We start from the raw sequence: 17,030 nt of genomic DNA, 5'->3' as shown, positions 1-17,030 counted from the left end.
CCTCTCCACAGGTGTGGCTGTATACTGGACCGGTAGTCAGTGACGGGTAAGATCCAATTGCAATGGTACCAACCTAAGACAGGAGGCTAACGCCTTGAGGTCAGCTCATCCGATAATGGGTAAGAACCATATGTACTATTGGACAACCTAAGGCAGGCACGGCCCCTAAGCCACATGCTTGTTGTTTAAACAGAGAGGGGGAGATGTTGAGAGCCACAGCCGAAGGGGCCCCAGCAAACTTTCAGACTGCCAGCTGATGATTGGCTCACAGCAGCCCCAGCAACATCTAGCTGATTGGCTCCTCTGTGGTGATGCTCATTGGGCTGTTTCCCCACCCTTTCAGACTACAGAGCTCCTCATTGGGGGACTTTTTTGGCTCTGCCCACGCGACCCAGCCAATCAGCCTCAAGAGCAGGGGGAGTGGGGGGAGGTTGAGGAGGCTTGTGGGAAGCCGGTGGTGGCAGTTGGGCTCTGAGGGTTTTTCCTGAGGAGCTGTTTTGTTTGGCGTGTGTGGTTCTAAAAATAAAGTTCGTTTCTTTTGACAAGTGGCTCCTGAATTGTGCCCAGCCAGACTGCGGCAGAGGAGCGTTTACTCCCTGCTGTTGATCACGTGTTCACTAGTTAGCAGTGAGAGGTGTGGGCCCCAAGGCTCAGCAGAGCTCTTTAGGGACCTACTCAGACATCAGACCGAGCACACAGATGAGGTGCTCTGCAGTTGTGAGATGGAGTTGGGGAGCAGTCAGCGCAGACAATGCTTCTCACAGCCTGCAGGGTTCCATGGTCTGGGGAGCAAGCCCACGTGTCTCTACACACATGACTTTCTCCAGGAGGGCGGGAGAGGAAATTGCCAGTCAAAGGCACTTTCTTCACATTGAAGCTGGCTGCACATGGATGACTGTCTTTTCCTTTTGTGTTCTGGTATTTCTCAATGAAAAAAAAATCACAAAACGTGGAAGATATCATAAAAATCCCAGTTCGGATTTAAGGAACTGCATGTGGCCACCCACCACCTGGAGCACTAAGATTTCAGGATGTGAGCCCCAGGCCTTCACTGCCTCTGCTAGTAAAGACAGGGACAGAGCATGTTTTTATGGCATTTGCTTTCCCAGATTTCCAGTGTCTTCATAAACCCCCTTCCAAGGCAGTCAGGAATTAAATAAATGACTCTTAGAAATGACTTGCGGCTACTACATACAGCAAGTTGGTTTCTTTCTGGGTGGAGCAGCTATTCCATGATACAGGGCAAGGGCTGCTACTTACACTCTAGGCAGGCATGCAAAAACTGTTTTTATTAAATACTTAAAAAGTGGGGACTAGCATGCTTATTGAAGATCATAATTTTAGATGACCTTCCATTTTCTCATGTGATTAGACTGTAACTGACTCAAATACACAGGACTTTAACAACCCTGTTTTGTCATATTGTTAAGTTCGTTATTAACTTGTCTGCTCCATCAATTATACTGATCAAAGCAGAAGGAGGAAAGAGAAAAGTTATTATATGGCTAAATAATCAAATTACAAAATGTTTAAAAAATAAATCCAATTTTAATATAGTTATTCAATCTATTGTGCTTGTGTTTATTTCCCAGTTGCTTTTAAAAAAAAATTTTAGTTGTTGATGGACCTTCATTTTATTTATTTATATGCGATGCTGAGAATCAAACCTAATGCCTCACACTTGCTAGGCAAGTGCACTACCACTGAGCCACAACCCCAGTCCCTTTTTATACTTTTTATTCCATTTTAGGTTTATTATAATTTTCTTAGAATATGTACAGGTAGATAGACTGAAGTTGTGGATATTACTGAAAACCTGGGATTTTGGAGACTCATTTTTAAAAAGATTATAAAGGGAGTTATACCAGGTTTTATGCTGTGGGATTTTCCTGAGTGCCATGTAACAAGATGCCAAGAAGAGGTCAGTTCAGTTCCTCATGCTTTGAGACTGCAGGGGGATCATTTTACCATCTCTCCTCAAGACCTAAAAATAAACCGTTACATTGTGGAGTTGGAGTGTTGTCCTATTATGCTGGGAGGCTTTATTTCTTAAAAACTGACCTAGTGCCTTGGAAAGAGAGAAATCATAGGAAACAGAGGGTGGACCCTGAAAGATCACATCCATATTATTTGAAATATTTATATAATAAACAATTAGACTAGAATGAAGGTCTGGGACAAGTATAGGACTGGCAAGATCCTGGCTTTGACACCAGCCTTTGCCCCTAATCCCTAAGGCAGTAAGAGTGACAGCATATCAGTCTCTAAGGCAGTAAAGGTGGTAGTTCAAGATGTCCAAAGGCCTCTGTTAGAGATACTGGAGAAAGAGATCAGAGAAATCAACTAATGTGGTTATAAAATTCACTTGTTTATTTTATTATTTTGTGGTACTGAGAATTGAACCAAGGGTGCTCTACCACTGCATCCCCAGTCCTTTTTGGAGACATGGTCTTGCTAAATTGCCCAGGTTGGCCTCAAAACTTGGTGAGCCTCCTGCCTCAGCCTTCCAACTCACTGGGATCACAGGCATGCACCACCATGCCCAGATCATTTATTTATTTTTATATAGGTTCCAAATGGCTTGAGTAAATTATTTTTATGTTTGGTGTAGGAATTGAGCACCTGGTCTCATGCATGATGGCCAAGTGTTCTACCACTGAGCTATATACCCACAGCCCTGCTTGAACAACTTAAATAACAAACTGTTAAATAGATTTCCCGTGTGAGATTGGCAAATTAATTCTTTCTTCATAAAAAAGTACTTATTAAGACCTCTGTGTCAGGCATTGGGCCAAATTCTGGGGATAAAAATGATTGCAAAAATATCATCAAAATATATTGTTAGGGCATTTTCTTTTGATTAAGAAAACGCCCTCACAAATGGTGAAAATGTATCAATGTCCATTTGCATTATTCATGGTTAAGATGATTACAGAATTTGAAGTGCTCCTTTTTACCTCCATTTTTGCTCTGCTGCAAAGACTTAGATGTTTTCTGATGAAGAGGACCCACTCTTCCACTTTCCCATCAAGAGTTCCACACAGAAAGGCCTGTAGGACAGCAATCAAAAGTTGTTGAAACTATCCAAGGCTTGTGTCAACTGAAAATGGCCAGGAACCCTGTAGGCTCTTCTGGAATGCGAGGAATTTTTAGGTAGGGAAAGGAAGAAAAAGCCAACAGGAGCCAAGTATCCTGGATCAACTCATTTGGAGTGCAGAGCAGAACTTTCAGCTAGGAGTGTCAGGGAGCACAAAGGGGTCACACAGCTGAGCCAGGCCAGGCAGATGCGATTCTTCCTTAGAGGCTCTGGAATCCCTTTGGCTACCATGGCTGCCCTGCAGTGTCATGCACCACTGTGATGCTGGCAGCCACACCAGGTCTTGCTTTGTCCAGCCAGTTCTCCACTGGACTCTGCCATGAGAGCGCTGTCCCTGGCTTACAGCCTCCTGGAGTAGCCTCAGCAAGAGGCACGGAGGCACCCGAGTTCTGGGGCTACAGCCTTCTCACCCGTCCAGTCTTAGTTCCGTTATCTCTCTCCTATGAAGCCTGCTTTGATTTTTTGACTAAGTTTTCTCCCTTCACAACTAGCCCTCTCCTCTGCCACTGAGTACTCTCCCCCATTATTTGTGTGTCTGGGCTTCATAGCTAAGCCTCTGGAGGGTGGGCTCCCCATTGGATTCACCTGTGAGTCCCCTGAGGATCACATACTCACCCAGCAGACACCAGGCACTCAGAATGACGTAAACGCACTATCGGACAATCTGATGGTGAAGGCTGTGCTTTCTAAAATGGGTAAGTGGTGGGTCCCTACTGGTCCCTAATGTGGAAGAGCAGGGCTGCTCATGGCCTGGGAAGGTAGGTAGGGAGGGAGGGCAGGCATGGCTGGGGACAAGGCTGGGATGGGGGCTGTGACTGCAGCAGGTCAAGAGTCCGAATAGTGAGCGTGCTGGATGGAGTGTAGCTCTTCATGTCATCACCAAGCAACTCGAAACTCTTTGTTCCACATTTCATTAAGATGCCAAACCATTTCCTTAGCACAAACAGCAAATTCTCTATGAAGGACTTTCTTTAATGTCATTTTACTGAGAAAACAAAGCAGGCAGGTCAGCAACTTGTACCCTCATTTCACATGCTGAGCCATGAGCCAGGTGGGCAAGGGACCTAGCCCTGTCCTTTTTTCTTCAGGTGTTGGCCTCCTTGGATCTAGGGAGCACCAGAAATGGTTTCTTTTATAACTTTATTTTATCCATTTTTTTATGTGGTGCTGAGGATCGAACCCGGTGTCTCACATATGCTAGGTGAGTGCTTTACCACTGAGCCACAAGCCCAGCCCAGAAACAGTTTCTTCCTCCATCTTCCTGAGAGCACACTTGGTGGCCATAAGAAAGAAGCCAGTTGCATTATCAGCACCTGTCATTTCATAGGAAATCAGTGTTTCAAAGAACACTTTTGGTCTCCTGTAAGTGCAAACTGCTGTCATTACTCAAGCAGCTTGACTGGGACTGTTGTGTTTCACAGCTCATTACGCTGGTGCAGGAGGAGGCCAGGAAGCATCACCTCGCTGACTTTGGCTGGCTGGCAGCCGTCTGTGAAGTCTCTCACTGAACTTCGCTTGTGTGGTTTTATATAGAAATGCAGGTGAATGAAGTTAATAAGATATCAAATGACAGAGGGATTTGAGTTCCTGCAGGGACCAAGTTTAGTTCATTTAAAATTAAAAAAAAATTTGAATTTCTATTCTTCATGAAAACTTAGCTTTAAAATATAAATCTACTGCAGATTAAGCTACCGTATCTGAGGTTCTTGTCACAGGAACAACACTGGTATTTTCACTATTTTATAGATGAGGAACATCTGGCATACTGAGAAAAGCATCTATCCCAGTTGTTGGAGACTCACTAGGGAACCAAGAGATGGTCCATATTCTTGCCCAGACAACCAAATTACACTTGCCAAGACTTTTACAATTTACAAATTGTGCAAAGAATGAAATACAAAATACCTCAGAAACTATAACCTCTTTAGGAACTAAACATTTTTGTGCCTGTATTAAAACCCACACACACCTGGCATCACATCGGACACTTTTTCATTTTCAATAGATGACAATTTTAGTAGTTCTAGAAATACCAAAAAGATGGTATCAAAATGTTCCGCACATTGGACACCCTCCCCCAAGTAATCTCCATGCTTGCCCAGTGCAGATGCTAGTCATCACAGAGACCGAATGAGAGTGGGACTAGAATTCTGAGCCCAGTGGGGAAGGAAGACCACTTTGCAAGGCCAGGCCAGAAGCACTTCCTCTGGTACTGGCACTTTGCAGAGTCAGAGCCTCGCCCAAGCAGCACTCAGCCTGTCTCCTCCACGGGGAACAGCAGTGGTCAGGGAGGACCGGAGTGGGAGCTTTTGCTTAGTTTTCTCAGAAACGCATTCCCTGCAGAGGCCTGTAGCCAAGTGGTTAGGTCCACATAAGCAAAGGGCTTCTGTAAGGCTGAGCTGGGGTCTGCTCTAGGGTAAAAAGGGGCACCAATAGAAGCTGATATTTAGCCCAAAACCATCACTTCATTTAATTGTCAAGAAACTCTTAAAAATAAACATGTTATTCCTTTAAGTTTAACATGTTTATTTTGCTCAGACTGTTTAGGGTGCATTTTGTTGTGTCTAAAAATTTTTCAGTAGGGGATAAGAAGAGATTCACAGATGGAATCTCAAATTTACAGCATATAATTTGATTCTTATATACACATAATCAATCAATATTGGGTCATTGCACACACAACATTTTTCACACTGCATTAACAAACACTACTGAGCATGAGTTATTTTAATACTGATGTTTTTATGATTAGTTTTATTAACAGTACAACATTTTCATGCATTATGAAATTTCACAATATTTGATTTAGTTGAAATCAACAAATATTCAAACCCACATGAGAAAGAATGAAATGAGATTACCTTTTCATATAAACAGTTAAATTCTAAGAGTAAAAGTTAATATTGGGATTTAAAAACATAAATTTCCAATGCTACTGTCAATTCAATCATAGGTGTACTGCTCAGGCCACAGGACTGCCCATTAGTCGTTCCTGTCGGAGAGCAATTAATCTCTTGAACCACTTTTCCTCAGCTTCTGCTTTCTCTATAAATAACTGAAATAGAAAAGGGAAAGGAAAGTGTTACTGCCTACCAATTACTTTGACCACACATGAACCTTTGTGGAAGACCTCTCTCAGCACAGGTCTGAATACTGTTTAGCCCCAGAACTACTTCATTAAAGTCCATCTGTTGGGAATGAATAACGTTCAGAAGGTCTTGAGAGGACTAATGCTGGCTAACAAGTTGTACCTCCAGTGTGAGTTCCTCTGTCACAGAGATAGCCACACACCACACCTGTGACTCGCTCACAGCCAAAGGAGGAACTGGGGCTCAGCCAGAACTAGGAACTTCAGCCTCTTTATTAAAAAGCTCTTCTTTTCACCTGTTTCTTAAGCACAACATACTTCCAGAAGTCGGGCCACATGAGCTGGGCCATGCCAGATTCAAATCCGTACCACAAGTCTCAGGGCTGGAGACTAGATGCCTACGCTTAGCAAAGACGACTCAGGAACCCATGTCCTCCAATGGCTATCTTGGTGAAGAATAAAAGGACACCAGTCTGGACTGACTTCAGCTAACTAGACTTCAATGGACACCCCCAGGCTGTAGGGTCTTACATTTGGATGAGCCAGAGAGTTGTCGTCTTGGTACTTGATAGCAGTGGGGATGGCAGGGTCTACTTCCCGTTCAGCACTGGGTGGGTCAGCAACTACTGATGCTGGGCCTGCTGTTGAAGTCGCATGTGTCACTTCACTAGGCTCCACCACCTGGAAGATGCAGCACATGTTGATTTAGACAAGAGCTTTAACAATATTTCCAATGGTGAGTAACTGCTGTCTCCTTTAAGATGCTATTCATGCCCAAAAGGTCCTACATTACTGAAGGAGAAGCAATTATTCCTTAAACAAATTATTCCTTAAAACAAATACAAAAATGTGGAAGAAATGCTTACTATTTCTGATGATCAGCATATTTTAAAAAACTGGTGCTTATCAGCCTATGCTACTGAAATATCTTATCTGTCTATGTATCTATCTATCCTGTGTCTAAATTCTAATAAATAAGCAGGCAACAAACTGCCAGTATTACTTGACCTCTTTAGCCATAAATATGCAAAACCAAAGGTTCTCTCTAAAACACAAATTTAACCTATTCAGACATGATTCCATATCACAAAATTCACCCATCTAAAGTGCATAACGTGATGGCTTTTGGCATATCCATACTATTATCACACACAACTTGACAGAATTTTCACCATACCCTTCCGCCCGACATGTTAACAACCATCCCCCTCCTTCCACCTTCTCATTCCTCTGTAGCCAAATAATCTACCTTCTCTATTGATCTGTATTCTGGATATTCCATCTTCCATTGTATGGATCTATCAGATTTTATTTATTCATTCATATCTTGATAGACTCATAGCCTGTCTTTTAAGGTTACTTAAGATGTTTAAAATATAAAAAGGTTTTGAAGAAAAGTACATCATATCTTGGTAAGAAATAAAGCCATAATCTATTACATCATCTTGCAAACTAAAGACAATTCTTTCCACACTGACTGATTGTTCACCAAGTGCCATATACTATGCCACGTGCAGCAGACACAAATTCTAGTGAATCAGCGTTCCTGCCTTGAGGGAATCAGCCATGTGGTGCTTAGTCAGTAAGCTCCAACTCCGTCCTCCCTGGAAAGGCGGTGACCAGGGAGGTGACTGGTCAGCATCAGGTAGCAAGAATAATATTCAATCAGAATCGCCTATTGTTTCCAATTTCCATTTTCTTCTGGCTTTTTGTTTTTGGTACTGGGGATTGAACCTTAAAATATTTTACCAGTGAGCCTTTTTTTTTAAAATCTTGAGATAGGGTTTTGCTAAGTTGCTTAGGGGCTTGCCAAAGTGCCCAGGCTGTCCTTGAATGTGCGATCCTCCTTCCTCAGCCTCCCAAGTCCCTGGGATTACAGGCATGTGCTACTACACCCGACTTTTTTTGACTTACCTACTTTTAATCATTCACTTTTCTGAATGAAGCATAAAGTAGATGTCACTGGGAAACATGTCCAGGGAATGGACTGTGTATGAAGTAGCTAATCCTTTCTCAGATATTATTTACCTTAGGATTGGAGACCTGTCTACTTACCTGCACTGGGGAGCACTGACAACTGGGGAGCACTGACAACTGGGAAGCACTGGGCACACAGAGAGAACAAGATAGATATGCCCCTGGCCTGACTGCAGGTCACATGCTGTGTGGAGTTGGCAGATTACAAACATATACACCAGCATAAAGACATATTCCAGAGTGCAGTGCTTCCTGTCAGGGTATCATCAAGGGGTTGGCACTGAGAATGGGGACCAGGGAGGACTTCTACTTTAGACTGGGGAACAGGGGATGCCATTTCTTAGGAGGCACAGTTCAAGACCTGAGAGTGAGATGGAACCAGGCATGGGAGGAGGGAGTGCTTCGGCCAGAGGAAATAGTGAGTGCCCTGTGAGAAGGAGACAGAAAGGAGTCTTGAGGGCAGTACACAGTGGGAAAAGAGACAGTGAACACTGTAGTCAGGATGAGGGATATGCCACCACTCCACAGGGTGTTGCTTCCAGGGCCACAGCAGGAAACTGGTTCTAGGCGGAGAGCTGGGCTTTCCTCTGGTTCCTTCCCTCAGGGTCGCCAGGTTGTGCAGCCTGCCATGTGATGCCCGAGCACTGAGCTTCATGCATCTGCTCAAACTGCTGCTAGTGATGGGAGGGCACGCCTGACAGCAGTTGTTCTGTGGCAGCCAGGGACAGAAGTCAACTCCTGATGCCAAGATCCTCATAAAGTATTTTACTCAATTAAAAACAGGGCATTTACTTTTATGATAGTGGAAGCTGGGCCATGTTCACCAGAGAGATTAACGCTCTAGAAGACAAAAGGACCCTGACGGCAGATCTCTGGGCAGTCATGAAGGTGTCCAGGAACCCTTACTTTTCAAATCTGGAGGTGTTTATGAATACTACATCAAACAATGAATGATACTATGTTTATCACAATGTTACTTACAGATATTTTAAGGACATGTTTATTAAATCTGACTTAGTTAAAAGTACACTGAAGGGGCTGGCGATATAGCTCAATCGGTGGAGTGCTTGCCTTGCATGCACAGGCCCTGGGTTCAATCCCTAGCACCACAAAAAAAAAAAAAAAAAAAAAGTACACTGAAGCTGGGACAGTGGTGCACTCCTGTAATCCCAAGGGCTTAGGAGGCTGAAGCAGGAGGATATGGAGTTCTAAGCTAGCCTCAGCAATTTAGCGAGGCCCTAAGCAACTGAAAGTGACTCTGTCTAAATAAAATTTAAAAAGGAGTTAAGGATGTGGCTCAGTGGTTAAGAACCCCTGCATTCAATCCCTGTTATGGGGAGGAGCACAGGGTGGGGGTGGAGGGGTGGTTAGAACTAGCCTAGGTGTCCATCAACAGATGAATGGATAAAGAAAAAATGTATACATGCACAATGGAATTTTACACAGCCACAAAGAAGAATAAAATTATGTCATTTTCAGGAAAACAGATGAACCTAGAGATCATAATTTTGAATAAAATAAGTCAATCAGAAAAGTTGTATGTTTTCTCTCATATGTGAAAGCTAGAAGGAAAAAAAAGTGGGGGAGGGAGGAAGGCCATGAAATTAGGAGACCAATAATTCTATCTGTAGGATAGAATTCAGGCTTTGGGGAGGGGAGATACTGGGGAGTAAAATTGGATCAATGAATATGACATGCAGGAATGAATATGCCACAATGAAACCCACCATTCTGCAAAATAAATATGCACAAATAAAAAAAATAGAGACAAGCTGGGCACAGTGGAGCATGTCTGTAATCACAGTGACTCTGCAGGCTGAGGCAGGAGGATCTAAAGTTGAAAACTAGCCTTAGCAACTTAGTGAGCCCTGAGAAATTTGGATTGCATCTCAAAATAAAAAATAAAAAGGGCTGGGGATGACGCTCAGTATTTAAGTGTACTGGATTCAATCCCTAGTACAAAAAACAACAACAAAAAAGACAACTTCAGAGAAACATGGAAAATATAGATGCCATCAGCACCCCAACACTCACATGATATTACCAGAGGACTGCAGAGAAGGCACAAGGAAAAATATTCAAAGAAATAATAACTGCAACTTTCCAGAATTTATTGAAGAATAATAAATTCAGGTATGTTATAGTGCAAATTTATAATTAATTCTAGGTATGTCTACATATTCAAATTAGGGTAACCACAAAGAGACCCACCAACATGTTATAGTAAAAATACTGGAAGTTGAAAACAAGAAGAAAATCTTGAGAGCAGCAGGAGGAAAGTGTCACTTACAAAGGATCCCCACAACAGTAAGGCAGACTTCTCAACTGAATTAGTAGGTACCGAAGTAATCAGACAGTGTGTCCAAAGTACCCAGCCAGGAGCGATGACCAAGAGCTCTGTATCTAACATCACTATTATTCAACAGCAGAGGTAGAAAATAAAGGCATTCTCAGAATAAAATTGAGAGTCTTCCAGCAGACCCGACATACAAAAAATATAAAGGAACTTCTTTAGGCTGAAAGCAAGTGACCACAGGTGACCATCTGAGTCCACATGAGAGCAAAAACATACAAAGCTATACTATAGGGGACTCATGCAATGAGCAGATTTTAGGCCCCAGAGCAAGTACGCAGGAGAGGTGACCGTGAAGTGACAGTGTGTCCACTTTCTACCACTGTGTGCACACCACAGCATCATATATATCTGAAACATTCACAGTAAGGTTCTTTAGAAGTCTTGGTTTGGCAGCTCTTACAGTTTGGAATGAACACCTGCACTCCCAACTCCAGGTTTCAAACATTTTTTATTCTTCCAAACACTGCGTCCAGGAGTTCATGGCCTTAATGATATCTTGACCCTCATACCACTGGGGATATCTAACCACAAAGCTCAGAGTTGTGCTTGGGGAAGGAAGTGTGGCAACCCAGCAAGGTGGGAGGTCAGCGCTTAGCCGTCTGTGTGGTCTGCGAGCTACAGAGTCTCCATGTAACATGGCTCAGCAATGCTCCCACCGCTGAGCTAATAGCTTCCATGCTGAACAGCCTAGATAAGAGGTGGAGTGCTGCTATTCTAGATGCCAAATCCATGGAGCCCTGCTCTTCAAATGGAGAGACAACAGCCTATCGTATGTCAGGTTCATCTCATTCTGTGTTTGCCTGTGGGGTACATCAACAATTATTTCTGAGAAGTACATATAAACATACAAAGTGAAGCTCTCAAAGGCTAGAATCAGAACGTGGACATTATTATTTAACAACATGCAGTTTAAAAATGTGGGGATAATCATGAATAGCCTTTTTATTTAAGTGAAGAAAAATGTAGAAGAAAATTTTGCCTTGATTATAAAACCTCAAAATGGGGCCCAGGAAACTTCTGGATTTGGGTGACACTGCCACCTGGTGGTTCAGTTTGAAAAATTCGGCTTTACAAGGTACTTCAAGCTGAGGACAGAAGCTCACAGGGCCTCGGCTCTTGAGCCCCCTCTAGCGCACAGATGGGCTATCTGCCAGAGATAGGACCTGAGGCTTGAATAACTGACACCAAACAGCAGTTTGGAAACAAGCTGTATCCTGGCTCCTAAAGTTAAGGATACATCAGGAACTATCAGATCCCCTGTCTACTCAGGCCAAAGAAATGCTTTCAGAAAGTTAAACTAGTTAGATAAACATGTCACAGGACACAGTGTCTGGAACGCTTTTGGTATCAGCTCCCTAGCTTGATTAGTGGAATTTGCCCAGCTTTAGAATGACTGTGCCAGCTGAGGGGCAGCCAGCACAGAGCAGCCTTCTTCAGAGACATGGACCTCACACCCATGAATGAACTGTCCACAAGAGGAATGAGTGGACAGCAGTCCTCAAAGTTATCTTGCCATGCACTAGGGACAGCCTGACATGTTCCCCATGATCTGCATCCATCCTTGAGGTCCTCACTTCTCTTTGCTAATCATCTCCTGATACACAATTCACCTTCTTGGGCACCTTGAATCCTTGGTAAACACTGCAGACATGAGCATTTCAGCTCTTTTTTAGATGCTACTGTTTGCCTATCACTGGTCTTCTGGTCATTTGGAAGTGTGGGCACTCAGCCGGATGGCTGAGACTCCAGACTGTACCTCCACCAAGGCAAATGCCATTCTGAGGCTTTCTGGTGTGTTCTCCTGTTGACACCACTTCTTACCTTTCAAAGCACACTTTCCTGAAGGAGAGGCACTGAATTAAAAATAAGTTTAAAGTGAAATATTATTGGGTCAAATAGGAAAAAGTCATTTAGAAGAAAAGACAGTATATTAAATATAGAGGAGTAAACATTTCCATGAAGAGAAAATGCTAGCTGATTAGAACAGAGTCCAGTATGAACTGAGAAGTCAAGGGAGTTTCAGGAAACAGATACCAGAAGAGCAAATTTAAAAATAAATTACAGTAATTCTATTAGGACAGATGAAGGTCCTTACAATATGCAAAAGTAATGTGTTAAGTAAGATGGGTGACTGTAGCTATGAGTGTCCATTTCACAGTTGCAGGTTTAGGAGGTGCAACAGTTAATCACCAGAAGCCAAAGATGATCCACCCCTCGACAGCATGGGGACTGTGGCTCTGCAGCACCTGGCCCTGTGGGGGCACGCATGCCCAACTCACATCTTCTGGAGGGATGACTTCAAGAGTGTGTGGAAATAAAAACTTCCACCTCACCTGTGATGGCAAAGGTGCCCACCAGGTCAGAAAGAGTGAGATGGGAGCGCCTGAGAGCCTGCAGACCAGCACAGAAGCAGAGGCACCTTGCACTTTGGGTGGAATTTGAGTTGGCACAATGGTTTTGGCAGATAACTTTGGAAACATATTAAACAATATAATCTTAAATAAATAACTTCATCTTGAAAAAATGTATTTTGAGGGGATAATAATGGATATTTGCAAACATGTATGTCATCTCTCTCTAAACATCACTAGTTAATTTCTAATATCAGAGGAAAAAAATGAATTATTACATTCGTCATCAAGGTATTATACAGCTGTTAGTACATCTGCACACATGCACTATTTTAGAATAGGGGGTAGCCATATCTTCTTTATATTAACATTATTAAATACTATTTGTTTTTTCCAGAATCTTTTTCTAGTAAAGGATTGTAAATTTCTAAATCTATCCTTACTAATGAGAGAATGAATATATGGAAAACTCAACAGAAGCAAAATGTAGTTCAAAAGTCCTTTAACTGGAGCTGAGTGAAGTACCTCAGGACAAAAAACAGATACGTGCTACTGTTGGGGTAATAGTTTCATGATTTAAAGTCCTTTCCTAACTTTTTCTGGGAATGTCAATTTAAAAAAAAGATGTATACATTTGAAAAGAAAACTGCTATGTTCATGAAATGCATATGACTGTTTCAGAACCATCTTCTAACATCTTTGTCTTCTTTGGAAAATTTAAAATACACATCAGATCCATTTGTGCTCTCTGCTTCTGCATGGGCTAATCTTGCCCTGAATTCAGTGATTTACTCTGGCCCTCCTTAACCTGCAATAAGCAGCACTCACAGCCAAGACTGAGGCCCTCCTGGGCTGGAGTCAGGCCAACTCAATGCTTGTGTGGGCTTACCTTTCTGATTTCCTTACTTGATCTGAATGTCTGCTGGATGAAAGAATCACTTTCAATGGCTTCAATTTCTTTCACTCGTTTTACTTGTTCTCCCAAGGTGGCTTGGTCTAGAAGAAAGGATGTAATATTAGTGTATTTTGGTGTAAGCTTGTCAATACTATACTTAAGCAATGCTCTTTCTTTCTATGAAGTAACTCTATTGGAAATTAATTTAACAAAGAAGGTGGAAGACATTTATAATGAAAACTATAGAACACTGAAGAAAGAAACTGAAGAAACACAAGATGAAAAGACCTCCCACATTCATGGATGGGCAGAACTACTATTGTCAAAATGGCCAGACTACCAAAAGCAATATACAGATTTCTCATTAAAATACTAATGACATTCTTCACAGAACTAGAAAAATCAGTTCCAAAATTCATTTGGAAAAATAAGAGACCCAGAAAGTCAAAGCAATCCTGATCAAGAAGAGTGATATAGGAGGCATCCCAATACCTGATCTCAAATTATACTACAGAGCTGTAATTACAAAAACAGCATGGTATTGGCCACCAAAACAGGCATGAAGACTAGTGGAACAGAAGTCGCAAACACACACAGAGATAGCCACCTGGTACTTGACAAAGGTGCCAAAAATATATGTTAGAGAAAATATAGCCTTTTAAACAAATGATGCTGGGAAACCTGGATATCCATATGTAGAAAAATGAAACTAGATCCCTATCTCTTACCTCACACAAAAGTCAAATGAAAGTCTACCAAAGATTTAGGAATTAGAGAAGAAATTCTGCAACTGCTAGAAGAAAACATGAGCTAAACAATTCAACATAGTGGCACAGGTGTTGATTTCCTTAGCAAGACCCCTAATGCTTAAGAAATAAAAACAAGAATTTAATTGAGTGGGACAGTATCAAATTAAAAGCTTCTGCACAGTAAAGGAAATGATAAATAATTTTGAAGAGAGAGCCTACAGAATGGGAGAAGATTTTTGCAAGCTACTCTTCAGTTAGGGGATCAATGACCAGAATATATAAAACTTGAAGACTTAAAACACACACACACACACACACACACACTCAAAATACCCACAATAATAAAATGGGCAAAAGAAGTAAACAGACACTTCTCAAAAGGAGAAACACAAATGGCCAACAAATGCATGAAAAAATGTTCAACATTCTTTTTTTTTAAGATGGACACAATATCTTTATTTATTTTATTTATTTTTATGTGGTACTGAGGATCGAACCCAGAGCCTCACATGTACAAGGCAAGCGCTCTACAACTGAGCTATAACCCCAGCCCTCAACATTCTTACCAGTTAGGGAAATGTATATCAAAACTACATTGAGATTTCATCTCACTCTAGTCATTTGTGGCAGCCATAATATAAATGCTGACAAGGATGTGGGGGAAGGGACACTCATACATTATTAGTGGGACTGCAGACTAGTACAGCCACTCTGGAAAGCACATGGAAATTCCTCAAAAAGAAAAAAAAAAAACTTAGAAATGGAACCACTGTATGACCCAGATATCCCACTCTTTCGTATTTCTCTAAAAGAACTAAAATTAGCATACTATAGTGATAAGGGCATATCAATATTTATAGCAGTGCAATTCACAACACCCAAGTTATGTAACCAGCCCAGGTGCCTGTCAGTGGATGAATGGATAAAGAAAATGAGGTATACATACACAATGGAGTTCTATTCGGCCATAAAGTAGGATAAAATTATGGCATTTTTTGGTAAATGAATGGAACTGGAGAACATCATGCTAAGAAAAAAAAAAAACCATTTGAGAAAATCAAGGGTCAGATGTTCTCTCATATGTGGAAGCTAGATCAAAATAAAAAAACAGAAAGTGGTGTTGGTGGTGGTGGGTTCATAAAGATAGAAGGAAGATCAGTGGATTAGGAGGAGATGGAGGGTGAAGGGACAGGAAAGAGAAAAAAATATGCTATGTGCGTGTATAAATATACCACTGTGAATTCCATCTTTATGTATGGCTATAAAGCATCAATTAAAAACATACTGATCATTGTAATGTTTTGAGCAACTAATAAAAAAATTAAAAGAGAAAAAAACATACTAATGAGTGCAAGGTAGATCAGTAGAATAGAGGAGGAGGAGGAGGAGGGGGGGACAGAGGAGGGGAGGGACATACATAATTATGTCAAAATGAACCCAATTTTTATGTACAACTATAATGCACCAGTAAGAGCAAACAAATGAACAAGCAAAATAAACAGAAAGAAAAGAAAAAAATTAACTGGATGAAAAGACATTATATTATAGTTAAGCTATAATAAGAACTTTTTCTCTTGAGACTCATGTCATGCTGTTACCCTTAAGTACCTTGGTTGGTATTGCTAACAGATAAGGACTTTGACAACCTATCTGTAGTATCATTTTCACATTTGGACATACTATAACACATCCATGCAAAATGTGAATGACTGTCTAGCAGAGTCTTCACTCAACTCATGTGAACTGGGGTACAAACAAGGAGTATGCCCCTCACACCTTCAGTTCCTTTCTACTATATACAGTGTACCATGCTTCTCTTTCACAGCCATATACTGGTCCAAGGAACTGGATTGTTCCACTCAATGTCCTGTATTGTGGATCTGATTGACTTTATCTCAAAGGATCATTTAACCTATTATGGAAAGCATTCAGGTTCAATTTCCTTTGGTCAAAAACATACTGTGGGAGCCACAGCTTAAGTCCCCACATGTCCCACTAGCTGGTGCTTCTCCCACTCTTAGTGATGTTAAGATTGACCAGAGTTCGTCTAATCTTCTAGTGCTTCCCCTCCCTACTCCACTATGAATCAGACTCCTTATATCAGAGAAAACATTAGGCATTTGTTTTTTTGAGTTTGGCTAACTTCACTTAGAATTATATTCTCCAACTCCATCCATTTACCTGCAAATGTCATGATTTTATTCTTTTGTTGCTGAGTAATATTCCATTGTGTATATATACCACAATTTCTTTATCCATTCATCTACTGAAAGGCATCTAGGTTGGTTCCACGCTTTAGCTGTTGTGAATTGTGGGGCAATAAACATTGATGTGGCTGTGTCCCTGTAGTATGCTGTTTTTAAGTCCTTTGGGTATAGACTAAGGAGTGGGATAGCCAGGTCAAATGTAGTTCTATTCCAAGTTTTCCAAGGAATCTTCATACTGCTTTCCATATTGGCTGCACCATTTTGTAGTCCTACCAGCAATGTATGAGTGTACCTTTTCCCCCACATCCTC

At 41.6% G+C, this 17,030-nt stretch overlaps 1 protein-coding gene across 5 annotated transcripts in view; it reads right to left on the bottom strand.

Moving 5' to 3' along the window:
- Nucleotides 1–5,819: 5,819 nt before the first annotated feature.
- Rsrc1 (arginine and serine rich coiled-coil 1) overlaps nucleotides 5,820–17,030 on the bottom strand; it is a 365,450-nt gene continuing 354,239 nt past the window's right edge. For all 5 annotated transcript variants that reach the window (XM_048794678.1, XM_015486940.2, XM_015486941.2 and 2 more), the window contains 3 exons: nucleotides 13,759–13,865; nucleotides 6,717–6,866; nucleotides 5,820–6,152 (listed from right to left, as the gene is read on the bottom strand). In XM_048794678.1, the coding sequence (XP_048650635.1) occupies nucleotides 6,060–6,152; nucleotides 6,717–6,866; nucleotides 13,759–13,865 (350 nt within the window). In that variant the 3' untranslated portion in view covers nucleotides 5,820–6,059. The remainder of the gene's footprint in view (nucleotides 6,153–6,716; nucleotides 6,867–13,758; nucleotides 13,866–17,030) is intronic.

Source organism: Marmota marmota, unplaced genomic scaffold (assembly GCF_001458135.2).
Source record: "Marmota marmota marmota unplaced genomic scaffold, marMar, whole genome shotgun sequence".
NCBI classification, from domain to species: domain Eukaryota; kingdom Metazoa; phylum Chordata; class Mammalia; order Rodentia; family Sciuridae; genus Marmota; species Marmota marmota.
Note: the sequence above shows the minus strand (reverse complement) of the source record. Positions and strands in the feature narration are given on the sequence as shown.